Below are 12,860 nucleotides of genomic sequence, written 5' to 3' on the forward strand. Positions count from 1 at the left end.
AACCACCCAGAGCATTCCCTTCTGTAGACTCATTTAGTTTAACCTGCCCACCCATGATTAAAAGGCAGCCACAGGGCAGCAAAGCAAGCAGTGGGCATTGGGCACTGCAGAGCGAACTGCACCAGGAGCAGGGATGTCTGCTGCTGCTGCTGCCCCACTCAGGACCCCAGGCTGGTGAAGTTCTGTGTTTCCTCCTTCTCCTTTTGATCTATCTACCAAATTCTTCTTTGTCCCAGCACATGGAACTGTCAGGGAGAGTCCAGAGGAGGCCACAAAGAAGTTTTTTCCCTTATCTTTAGGTGGAAGCTTCTGTGTTCTTGCCCTAAGCTTGACAGAACCTGAGAGAGCCTTCCTTATGGCTCCTCCTGTTTGCAGGATGCATTCCAACACTTGTGCATGGGCAGCAACAGCAGACAGCTCATTTCCTTCTCTTCATTTAAGGCTTGATGGACTTAGAGCCTGTTTGGCTCCCAAACATCCATGAGCTTGGCTCCAGCTCTCCGTGAAGAGCAAAGGTGTCACTTCATGACCTGTTCTCCACTCCTTGTTTTAGAGCCCAAGAAGGACTTGTAGTGACAAGGAAGAGAGCAAGCCTCCAAACCTCTCTCCTTCACACAGCATCTCAAGAGTGACATTGAAAGGAGCCACCAAACATGAAGCCCCTCCAGCACTTAGCCCCTTCCATCTCCGTGCAGCTTGGAGGTCTCTGCAGAAGCATCTCCGTGCACAACCAGCCCCAGTCCTCAGGGACTCTCTTCCAGTGGGGGTTGGAGATAAAACTCTTTATCAGCCTTCAGCACACTTCCAGTTCATTACAGAAAAGGGCAGCTCCTTCCAGAAGATGTCTAAAGCTCAGAGCAAAGTGTTGCCAGCCCTGGAAATCATTCCAAGTGGCAGACTGCTTTTACAGACTCTTTTTTTCCCCCTTGCCTGCAGATCCTACCCACAGCATTATCAGGACAGGATAATTTCAGTGCCCTACTGACACCTGCAAGGCAATTATCAGCTGCAGAGGCAGGCAGCAGCCCATTTCCCCCCCAGAGTGTTCCAGAAGCTGTTATTTGATCACATCAGTTGTTGTCTTTTGCAGTTCAGCAGCCGGTCTGAAGGTCAGCCCTGATGGGGTTTGGTTTGTGCTGCTTGGGCACTGCACAGCCCTGGGCCTGACCACAGCCATCCCTGGGAGCTCTGTGGCACTCAGCCAGGGGGCAAGGACCATAAAGATGCCATCAGCAGCAAACACCCAGTCAGGAGCTCTCTTCAGTGAGGGCCTCTTTGCTGTTAGCTAGGAGAGGAATCCTCAGGGACACTGCAGGGTTTGTCTCTCCTGGGTCTAACACAGGCTCAGAGTGGCAGGGACTGGAGCTCACCCAGCCCCACACCCCTGCCACAGGCAGGGACACCTCCAGCAGCCCAGGCTGGCCTTGAACACCCCCCCAGGGAGGGGGCAATGAGCCTTGTGATAAAGCATCACCATCCTCAGCTTTCAGGAGCGTGGCAATGCCATGGGACTGGAGATGCCTCTGGAAGCTCACTCTGCTGCTCACAGCACTCCACAGGAGTCCTTCCACTTTCAGCTGTGGGGGTCACTGGTGGAAACTCAATTGGAAGGAAATCAGTTCCCAGCAGCTTTTCCCCCTCCACCCACAGCACTGCTAAAGCTGACAGCTATGGAGATGCCTGACAGAGCAGGCTGCAAACCCATCAGTGAGCCTTCCACTCCATTTTCTTTTCATTTCCTGGCTCATTCCTCATTCCAGATATGTTACCTTCCATCCTCCAGGTTGACTCAGCAGGTCCATGGCCTCCTGCAAGCTGCCTAACACACAGAGTGCACACATCCAGACGTGTTCCTCCTTTCCTGACAGAGAAAAACAGGTAAGGTTTCCAGGCAGGAGGCACAGAGGTGAGGAACATCAGCTGGGTGGCACAACTCAGCATGGCCAGAGATCCAGGGAGCTCTTCTGGGCACCTGCACCCTGCTTGAGACAATCACAACATTCAGCATGTGCTAAGCCAGCCCCAGCTCAAAAACACACCCCCTGACGTTCTGACTGCAGTGCTTTAGCTCCAGCACAGGGCTTGCACCTGGGACAGCTTCTGCAGTCCCACAGAAGCAGCAAAACATCCTCCAGCACAAACCCCCTCCAGTAAAAACCCTCTCCAGTACAAACCTGTTCCAGTACAAACCCCTTCCAGTACAAACCTCCTCCAGTACAACCCTCTCCAGTACAACTAACTCCCCATCAGTACAACTCCCCTCCAGTACAAAACCTCTCCAGTACAACTCCCCTCCAGTACAAACCCCTTCCAGTACAAACCTCCTCCAGTATAACCCTCTCCAGTACAAAACCTCTCCAGTAAAAACCACTTCCAGTACAAACCACTTCCAATACAAACCCCTTCCAGTACAAACCTCCTCCACTATAACCCTCTCCAGTACAAAACCTCTCCAGTACAAACCACTTCCAATACAAACCCCTTCCAGTACAAACCTCCTCCACTATAACCCTCTCCAGTACAAAACCTCTCCAGTACAACTCCCCTCCAGTACAAACCCCTTCCAGTACAAACCTCCTCCAGTACAACCCTCTCCAGTACAACTAACTCCCCATCAGTACAACTCCCCTCCAGTACAAAACCTCTCCAGTACAAACCCCTTCCAGTACAACTCCCCTCCAGTACAACTCCTCTCCAGTACAAAAAAGCTTCTCCCCCTTCTTCCCTCCTCTGCTCAAATCACCTCTTAAGCTGTTCTTAGACAAGCCAAGTAAATCAACTGAGCTGCTTCAAAGCCAAAACTGTTCCTTGAGGTCTTTGCAAGAGGCAAGGCTGGAGGGGAGGCAGGTCAGACCCCCACTCCCTCAGCCTCTCCTCACAGGGCTGTGCTCCAGGCCCCTCCCCAGCCTTGCTGCCCTTCTCTCAACACCTTCCAGCACCTCAACATCTCTCTGCAATTCAGGAGCCCAGAACTGGACACAGCACTCCAGGGGTGGCCTGAGCAGTGCTGAGCACAGGGGCAGAAGCAGCTCCCTTGTCCTGTTGCCCACACTGCTCCTGAGCAGCAGAGAAGGCTCAGGGCAGAGCTCATTGCTGCCTGCAGCTGCCTGCAGGGAGGCTGTAGCCAGGTGGGGTTGGGCTCTGCTGCCAGGCAGCCAGCAACAGAAGAAGGGGACACAGCCTCAAGCTGTGGCAGGGCAGGTTGAGGCTGGATGTTAGGAGGAAGTTGTTGTCAGAGAGAGTGATTGGCACTGGAATGGGCTGCCCAGGGAGGTGGTGGAGTCACTGCCCCTGAAGGTGTTGCAGCCAAGCCTGGCTGGGGCACTTAGTGCCATGGTCTGGTTGGCTGGGCAGGGCTGGGTGCTAGGTTGTGCTGGCTGAGCTTGGAGCTCTCTTCCAACCTGCCTGATTCTCCAATTCAAAGCTTTAATGTTAATAAACTATGCTGGTAGTTACAAACAACCTTTGCCTGCATATCAAAACCAATCCAGGTGATCAATTTTGCACAATCCATCACCACAGTCCCCCAGGTCACAACCCCCCCCACCCCCACAAGAGAAATCATTCAAACAGCAGCTCTGCTGTGGTGTCCCAACCACAAAATAATTATGTTTTATTTTTTTTTCCACCACTTTTCTTCTTCTTTGCTGTTGCTGTTTGCCTGTTTGTGTTTGTTTGCTCTTTCTCTTTTTTATTGATAAAAACTACACAAAAAAACCTAACTGATCAGAATAATTAATTAAAAAAAAAAAAAAAGCCCCAAAACTCCAAACCAAAGCCAAAACAAAAAGCCCCAAGGTCACACATTCTCCTGTGGTGTAAGGACTTGTGCCAGTGAGTTTCACCAAAGGCTCTTGCTCTGATTTTTGTCAGCCTTCTGAGCCATTCCAAGCACATCACACTTCCAGCTGGGCTCCCAAACATCCATGAGCTTGGCTCCAGGAGCACTGTGAAGAGCAGAGTTGTTGCTCCATGGCCTCTTCTCCACTCTTGTTTAGAGCCCCTCAAGAAAGGATTTGTAGTGTCAACAATGAAGCACAAGGAAAGAGAGTAGGAATCCAAAGCACCCCTCCAGGGTGTACAGCCTGTGTCTGAAATGTACATGCACCCCAGGTTCTTGGGCTCTGCTGCATCCACTGCCAGTGTCCTTTTGGTTCAACAGAAGCTGTAATGCCCACGGCTGAAGTTTGAAGCATCAATATTTGACCACTGAGAAAAAAAAAAAACACAACAACACAACCAAAAAAACCCAAACTCAAACCAAACCAAACCAAACAAATAAAAAAGGCAACAACAAAAAAAAAAAAGTAAAAAAAAGAACTTCCAAATGGGAAAAAAAAACAACAGGAAAAGGGAAAAAATAAAAAGGAAAAGGAGAAAAGGAGAAAGGAAATAAAGAAAAGGAAAAAGGGAAAAAAGAAAAGGAAAAAGGGAAAAAAGAAAAGGAATAAGAAAATAAAGGAGGAAAAAGAAAAAAAAAGGAGGAAAAAGGAAGGAAAAGGGGAAAAAAAGAAGGAAAAAAGAAAAAGAAGGGAAAAGGAGGGAAAAAGGAAGGAAAAAGGGAAAAAAGAAGGAAAAAGGAAAAAGAGGAAAAAAGGTGGGAAAAGAAGAAGGAAAAAGGAGAAAAAAGAAGGAAAAAGGAGGAAAAAGGAGAAAAAGGAAAAAAGGAGATAAAGAGAAGGAAAAAGGAGGAAAAAAGAAAAAGAAAAAAGAAAAAGGAGGGAAAAAAGGAAAAAAGAAGGAAAAAGGAGGAAAAAAGAAAGAAAAAAGGAAAAAGAAAAAAAGAAGGAAAAGGGAAGAAGAGAAACAGAAAAAGGAAAAAAAAGAAGGAAAAGGAAAAATAAGGAAAAATAAAAAAGGAAGGAATAAGGGAAAAAGAAGGGAAAGGGAAAAAACAATAAGGAAAAAGAAAAAGAAGAGAAAAAAAGAAGGAAAAAGAAAAAAAGGAGAAAAGAAAAAATAAGGAAAAAGGAAAAAAAGGAGAAAAAAAGAAGGAAGAAGAAAAACAAGGAAAAAGTTAAAAATGGAAAGGAAAAAGAAAAAAAGAAAGAAAAAGGGAGAAATAAGGAAAAAGGGGAAAAAAGAAGGAAAAAGGGGAAAAAAGGAAAAGTGGAAAGAAGGAAAAAGAAAAAAAGAAGGAAAAGGAAAAAAGAAAAAAAGAAGGAAAAAGCAAAAAGAAAAGGGGAAAATGGAAAAGAAAAAAAAGAAGGAAAAAAGGGGAAAAAAGGAAAAGGGGAAAAAAAGAAGGAAAAAGAGGGGGAAAAAGAAGGAAAAGGGGAAAAAAAGAAGGAAAAGGGGAAAAAAGGAAAAGGGGGAAAAAGAAAGGAAAAGGGGGGGAAAAGGAAGGAAAAGGGAAAGAAATAGAAGGGGGGAAAAAGAAGGAAAAGGGGAAAAAAGAAGGAAAAGGGAAAAAAAGAAGGAAAAGGGGAAAAAAGAAGGAAAAGGGAAAAAAGGAAAAGGGGAAAAAAAGAAGGAAAAGAGGGGAAAAAGGAAGGAAAAGGGGAAAAATAGAAGGGGGAAAAAAGAAGGAAAAGGGGAAAAAAGAAGGAAAAGGGGAAAAAGAGAAGGAAAAGGGGGAAAAAAGAAGGAAAAGGGGAAAAAAGAAGGAAAAGGGGAAAAAAAGAAGGAAAAGGGGAAAAAAAGAAGGAAAAGGGGAAAAAAAAGAAGGAAAAGGGGAAAAAAAGAAGGAAAAGGGAAAAAAAGAAGGAAAAGGGAAAAAAAAAAGGAAAAGAGGAAAAAAGGGGAAAAAAAATTAAAAAAAGAAGGGAAAAAAGGAAAACCAAAAGAAGGAAAAAGCAAATTGATTCCTCTGCTCGTGTTTAAAAAGAACAACAACCCCCAAACGGTTCAGCAACTCTCTGAAGAGTAAATAAACATCTCCTAAGGACCCATGGCTGAGCCAGACCCATCCCCTCACATCCCACCCCCCCCCCCCCCACGCCCAGCTGCTGCCCTCCCCATTCCCTGTGCACCTTTACCTGTGGGGTTCTCCTTCCCTGGACCAGTGCAGTGTAGAAAACCCAAACCTACAAACAGAACTCTGCCTCCATCCCTTTCATGTCTGTTTTTGTTTGCTTCCATTGGGTTGTTCTTTTTTTTGGGGGGGGGGGGGGGGGAGTTGGGGGGGGTTTTGTTTTTGTTTTTGGTTTTTTTTTTGCTTTTTACTAAGAACAGGACAATTCTCTTCTGGTTATTTACACTGAGGAATTCTTTTGGGTTGGAAAGTTTTAAAGCAAAGGGAAAAAAAAAAATCCTCAAGTTCTCAGCTGCTGCATCCCCGCAGGATAAAAGTCTCTGTGTGGGTGGAGTTCACCTTCTCCCCTTCCCTGCTCTGGGTTCTCTGGTGGAGCATCTGGAAGGGGAAGGGTAGGTTGGGGGTTGCCTGCCCTCCTCTCCATCACCGTGCCCTGGCAGGTGCCTGGGCAGCAGCTGCTGTCAGTTGGGTATCCTCTCGATGTAGATGGCAGGGGCGGCCGAGCGCGCGATGGTGGCGATGAAGCTGTGGTCCCGGCTCAGGTCCAGGTTGGTTGTCTCTGCCTGCTCCCTGGCCATGCTGTCGTACCCCTTGTTGACGTGGAGAGGTTTGTGAGCCTGGCAGTACCCAATCACTGGCTGGTCGTAGCTGTAGTAGGGTAAAGTCTTCATGTGGTGAGGAACCTGCGCCAGGGAAAGGAGAGTAGAAGAGAGCAAAGTGTGAGCAGGTGCTGGGGACACTGTGCCTGCAGCCCCCAGCCCCGGGGGTGCTCAGCACAGAGAATCACAGAATCAACCAGAGGCTGGAAGAGAGCTCCAAGCTCAGCCAGCCCAACCTAGCACCCAGCCCTGCCCAACCAACCAGACCATGGCACTAAGTGCCCCAGCCAGGCTTGGCTGCAACACCTCCAGCCACAGCCACTCCACCACCTCCCTGGGCAGCCCATTCCAATGCCAATCACTCTCTCTGACAACAACTTCCTCCTCACATCCAGCCTAGACCTGCCCTGGCACAGCTTGAGCCTCTGTCCCCTTCTTCTGTTGCTGGGTGCCTGGCAGCAGAGCCCAACCCCACCTGGCTACAGCCTCCCTGCAGGCAGCTGCAGGCAGCAATCAGCTCTGCCCTGAGCCTCCTCTGCTGCAGGCTGCACCCCCCCAGCTCCCTCAGCCTCTCCTCACAGGGCTGTGCTCCAGGCCCCTCCCCAGCCTTGCTGCCCTTCTCTCAACACATTCCAGCACCTCAACATCTCTCTTGACTTGAGGATCCCACAACTGGACACAGCACTCAAGGGGTGGCCTGAGCAGTGCTGAGCACAGGGGCACAAGAACCTCCCTTGTCCTGCTGCCCACACTGCTCCTGAGCCAGCCCAGGATGCCATTGGCTCTGCTGCCCACCTGGGCACTGCTGCCTCCTCTGCAGCTCCTCTCTCCCAGCACCCCCAGCTCCCTCTCTGCCTGCCTGCTCTCAGCCACTCTGGCCCCAGCCTGCAGCACTGCTTGGGGTTGTTGTGGCCAAAGTGTAGAACCCTGCACTTGGCCTTGTTCAGTCTCATCCCCTTGGCCTCTGCCCACCCATGCAGCCTGGCCAGGTCCCTCTGCAGGGCTCTCCTACCCTCTAACAGCTCCACAGCTGCTCCTAGCTTGGTGTCACAAAGGTGCTCTGCACACAGCTCCTGCAGCAGGGTGAACCTCTGAGGCTTTCAGATTATCATCTGCATAGAGTCACACAACTGCTGGGGTTGGAAAAGGCCTCTGAGATCATCCAGGCCAACACCAACCCAGCACCACCATGGCCACCAAACCACAGCCTCAAGTGCCACGGTCACACAGCTCTGGAGCACCTCCAGGGATGGAGACTCCACCACCTCCCTGGGCAGCCTGTGCCAGTCCCTGACCACTCTTGCAGCAATGAATTTTTCCTGCTACCCAATCTAAAGCCAGGATGATGAACATGGGAAGCCTGCATCAGCTCTCCTGGTCCCATCTCTCCCCAGCCTCATCTTTCCTCTTTCACTAAATGCTCAGACACTGCCAGTCCCTCACCTCCTGATTTTTCTTCTCCCCACAAATGTTCTCTGCTTGCAAACGTTAATCCCACAGCTAAATATGATTTGTGGCACAGCATCAGGCACAAATCTCTGCAGATAATTTGATCATCTGCAAGGGATGAAGCTGATCAAGGAGGAAGAAAAGATGCACTTAGGGGAAAAACCCAACACACACTGCAGGAGATGCTGGCAAGAGTTTATTGCAACACTGCTGGAAAACCTGAGCTCATTACAGCTGGAGGTAGCCCACACAAGTCAGCCTTGTGCCTAACACCTTTTTGTTCTCCAGGCTGGGCTTTGAGTGAAGACCACAGAGTTAATTCAGCACAGCTTTCCCCTGCCTGCCAAACCTCCTGCAGCAAGGCAGGGGGAAAGCAAAGGCATTCAGTTCATCGAAGCTGTGCAGTGTTGCTCTTGCTTTGGGCCTCCTCAGCAGCTAAGATTCCTCTCCTTGCTGCTCTGCAGAGGGCTGGAGAGATTCCAGAACTCTTCCACTAGCTGGAACTCAGCTGCAAACGTCACTTGGTGACAGCTGAATGGCAGCAGTGCAGAAGACAAGCTGCTGGGTGGGATTTGATGGGACAACTGTGCTCACTTGTGGATCAAATTCAGCCTCGGTGCAAGAAACTGCAGCTCCCTCTGGATACAGCAACATCCATGCCAGAACCTATCAAGGCTTGGATTTGTCCTCAGCCTCCAAGGCAGCTCTTTATGACTGTGTAAAAGCCAAGGACTGTTTGTGCTCTGGAGAGCTAAGAGATGGAGGTCCTGGCTCTCCAGCAACCCCTCACAGTCCATCACCCACCTGGGGCCTGCCTGCAGCCCTCTCTGCTTGTTTCAGTCTCTTCCCCAAACAGGAGTCAAGAGGAGCAGGACCTCACCAGCATCCTTGAACGCTGGAGAAACAGCAGCTCCCTCCCAGCTATTTCTCAGGTACCATCTCCTGGGACTGAAACCACACAACCAAAATGCATCCAAAGCAGCTTGGCCAACAGGGTGAGAGAGGGGATCCTGCCCCTCTGCTCTGCCCAGCCCTCACCTGCACTGCTGGGTCCAGTCCTGGAGCCCTCAACACACCAAGGGCATGGACCTGATGGAAAAGGTCCAGAAGGGGGACCATCACAGTATCACAGTGTCACAGTATCACCAAGGTGGGAAGAGACCTCACAGCTCATCAAGTCCAACCCTTTAGCACAGAGCTCAAGGCCAGACCATGGCACCAAGTGCCACGTCCAGTCCTGCCTTGAACAGCTCCAGGGACGGCGACTCCACCACCTCCCCGGGCAGCCCATTCCAGTGTCCAATGACTCTCTCAGGGAAGAACTTTCTCCTCACCTCCAGCCTAAATCTCCCCTGCCACAGCCTGAGGCTGTGTCCTCTCCTTCTGGTGCTGGCCACCTGAGAGAAGAGAGCAACCTCCTCCTGGCCACAACCTCCCCTCAGGTAGTTGCAGACAGCAATGAGGTCTGCCCTGAGCCTCCTCTTCTCCAGGCTAACCAATCCCAGCTCCCTCAGCCTCTCCTCGTAGGGCTGTGCTCAAGGCCTCTCCCCAGCCTCGTTGCCCTTCTCTGGACATGCTCAAGCATCTCAATGTCCCTCCTAAACTGGGGGGCCCAGAACTGAACACAGCACTCAAGGTGAGGTCTAACCAGTGCAGAGTACAGGGGCAGAATGACCTCCCTGCTCCTGCTGGCCACACCATTGCTGATGCAGGCCAGGATGCCACTGGCTCTCTTGGCCACCTGGGCACACTGCTGGCTCATGTTCAGGCAGGTATCAATCAGCACCCCCAGATCCCTCTCTGTTTGGCTGCTCTCAGCCACTCTGACCCCAGCCTGTATCTCTGCATGTGGTTGCTGTGGCCAAAGTGCAGCACCCTGCACTTGGAGCTATTGAACTCCATCCCCTTGGCCTCTGCCCATCTGTCCAGGTGGTCAAGGTCCTGCTGCAGAGCCCTTCTGCCCTCCAACCCAGCCACAGCTGCCCCCAGCTTAGTGTCATCTGCAAACTTGCTGATGTCTGACTCCATGAAGATGGCCAGAGGGCTGCAGCACCTCTGTTACAAAACCAGCCTGAAGAAATTGGGGCTGTTCAGCCAGGAGGAGAGAAGGCTCCAGGCCAGACACCTTTCCTTCCCAAACCCCTCCATGAGGCAGGAATATTCTCCAGCTGTTAAACATGACCAGCTTCCACATTCCCTGGCACTCCATAAGCCAGGAAAACTGACTGAGGTGTTAAGTAGCTGCCTACTTAATGATTCCATGATTAAATTAGAGGCAACCTTAGAAGTTGCCCATCTGTAGTTGAAACTCAAGAGTTACAAAATGTGGAAGCTATGTTTTCTCATTAGTGCTAATATTTAGCCTCAGAACACCCTGGCATCCTTGCTGAATTAGCATCAGAGCTGTAGATAAATCAAATTCAGAGTTCATTTTAAACCCCCTTCATAATTTAGAGCAAGAAAAAATAAGCAAGATAGACAACCAGAGCTCCATGATTAGTGGAGCACACAGCTTCACCTTAGAGACAGATTGATTGGGCACATTAGGCTGATGGAGCAGGGATAAACAACTGCAGGGGATCTCACACTGCTGGAACATCACAGCTAACAGCCCAGGAACACCCCTCTGGAGGCAGCTCAGGAAATCCTTTCCCTTCAGGAAGAGGCACAAATATGCACTGCCCAGGAAAGCCCTGGAAAGAATCATAGAATCAGGCAGGCTGGAAGAGAGCTCCAAGTTCAGCCAGCCCAACCTAGCACCCAGCCCTGCCCAATCAACCAGACCATGGCACTAAGTGCCCCAGCCAGGCTTGGCTGCAACACCTCCAGCCACAGCCACTCCACCACCTCCCTGGGCAGCCCATTCCAATGCCAATCACTCTCTCTGACAACAACTTCCTCCTCACATCCAGCCTAGACCTGTCCTGGCACAGCTTCAGGCTGTGTCTCCTTGTTCTGTTGCTGGCTGCCTGGCAGCAGAGCCCAACCCCACCTGGCTACAGCCTCCCTGCAGGCAGCAATGAGCTCTGCCCTGAGCCTCCTCTGCTGCAGGCTGCACCCCCCCAGCTCCCTCAGCCTCTCCTCACAGGGCTCTGCTCCAGGCCCCTCCCCAGCCTTGCTGCCCTTCTCCAAACACCTTCCAGCACCTCAACATCTCTCTGCAATGGAGGAGTCCAGAACTGGACACAGCACTCCAGGTGTGGCCTGAGCAGTGCTGAGCACAGGGGCAGAAGCAGCTCCCTTGTCCTGCTGCCCACACTGCTCCTGAGCCAGCCCAGGATGCCACTGGCTCTGCTGCCCACCTGGGCACTGCTGCCTCATCTTCAGCTCCTCTCTACCAGAGTCCAGACTCGGGTCACAACAACCCTCTGAATGCCCCAGACTGGGGCAGAGTGGCTGGAAACTGCCCAGTGGAAAAGGACCCTGGGTGCTGATCAGCAGCAGATGACCTCATTGCTGTCTGCAGCTACCTGCAGGGAGGCTGTAGCCAGGTGGGGTTGGGCTCTGCTGCCAGGCAGCCAGCAGCAGAAGAAGGGGACACAGCCTCAAGCTGTGCCAGGGGAGGTTGAGGCTGGATGTGAGGAGGAAGTTGTTGTCAGAGAGAGTGATTGGCACTGGAATGTGCTGCCCAGGGAGGTGGTGGAGTGGCTGTGGCTGGAGGTGTTGCAGCCAAGCCTGGCTGGGGCACTGAGTGCCATGGTGTGGTTGGTTGGGCAGGGCTGGGTGCTAGGTTGGGCTGGCTGAGCTTGGAGCTCTCTTCCAACCTGCCTGATTCTATGATTCTAAGACGAGCCAGAGTGTGCCCAGGTGGCCAAGACAGCCACCAGCATCCTGGCTTGGGTCAGCAATGGTGTGGCAGCAGGAGCAGGGCAGGGGTTGTCCTTTACTGTGAGGATGGAGAATCGCTGGAGCAGATTGCCCAGGGAGGTAGAGGAGGCTCCATCCCTTTAGACATTTAAGATCAGGCTTGAAGGAGCTCTGAGCAATCTGCAGATGTCCCTGCTGGCAGCAGGGGGGTTGGACTGGATGACCCTTAAAGGTCTTTTGTCAGCCCAGTACCTTCTGTGACTCTGATTCCACGCATGGCACAGGAGCCTTTATCAAGAGCCAGCCTGGAGATGAAAGGTTGCAGCTGGCAGGTCTCAGATTATGTCTTAGTAAAGAAAAGTTGGGATCAGTGGAAGTGTGGAGGCTAAATGCTGCAAAAGACTGACAGGAGAGTCATTAATCTTAGTCAATTCTTGTATTTCTGGCTGGGAAAATTGGATTCCAAAAATTGACACAGGCTGTCAGAAGAGAGCTTGGTGTGAGCAATGCAGGGAGACTCAGGGCACAGCAAAGTGCAGCCATCAGCTGCTCCTGCAGGGCTCTTACAGAGGTGTTTAGAGCTCAGGAAAAGTTAGAGAGTGAACAGCTGCAGAACTTCAACAAGCATCACTGCAGGGGATGTGACTGTAGAGCTGCTCCCCAAGCAGTGCTACAGGCTGGGGCCAGAGTGGCTGAGAGCAGCCAGGCAGAGAGGGAGCTGGGGGTGGTGGGAGAGAGGAGCTGCAGAGGAGGCAGCAGTGCCCAGGTGGGCAGCAGAGCCAATGGCATCCTGGGCTGGCTCAGGAGCAGTGTGGGCAGCAGGACAAGGGAGCTGCTTCTGCCCCTGTGCTCAGCACTGCTCAGGCCATACCTTGACTCCTGTGTCCAGTTCTGGGCTCCTCCACTGCAGAAAGATGTTGAGGTGCTGGAAGGTGTTGAGAGCAGGGCAGCAAGGCTGGGGAGGGGCCTGGAGCACAGCCCTGGGAGGAGAGGCTGAGGGAGCTGGGGGGGTGCAGCCTGCAGCAGAGGAG

At 51.4% G+C, this 12,860-nt stretch overlaps 1 protein-coding gene across 5 annotated transcripts in view; it reads right to left on the reverse strand.

The window, feature by feature from the left end:
* Nucleotides 1–3,577: 3,577 nt before the first annotated feature.
* LRRTM4 (leucine rich repeat transmembrane neuronal 4) overlaps nt 3,578–12,860 on the reverse strand; it is a 472,503-nt gene continuing 463,220 nt past the window's right edge. For 3 of the 5 annotated variants that reach the window (XM_064175477.1, XM_064175475.1, XM_064175476.1), the window contains 2 exons: nt 5,979–6,657; nt 3,578–4,320 (listed from right to left, as the gene is read on the reverse strand). In XM_064175477.1, the coding sequence (XP_064031547.1) occupies nt 6,436–6,657 (222 nt within the window). In that variant the 3' untranslated portion in view covers nt 3,578–4,320; nt 5,979–6,435. Of the gene's footprint in view, nt 4,321–5,978; nt 6,658–12,860 lie in introns of those variants that run through there. The other 2 variants (XM_064175474.1, XM_064175479.1) reach the window with 2 other exon arrangements.

This window comes from Pogoniulus pusillus, chromosome 42 (genome assembly GCF_015220805.1).
Source record: "Pogoniulus pusillus isolate bPogPus1 chromosome 42, bPogPus1.pri, whole genome shotgun sequence".
Taxonomy (NCBI): Eukaryota; Metazoa; Chordata; class Aves; order Piciformes; family Lybiidae; genus Pogoniulus; species Pogoniulus pusillus.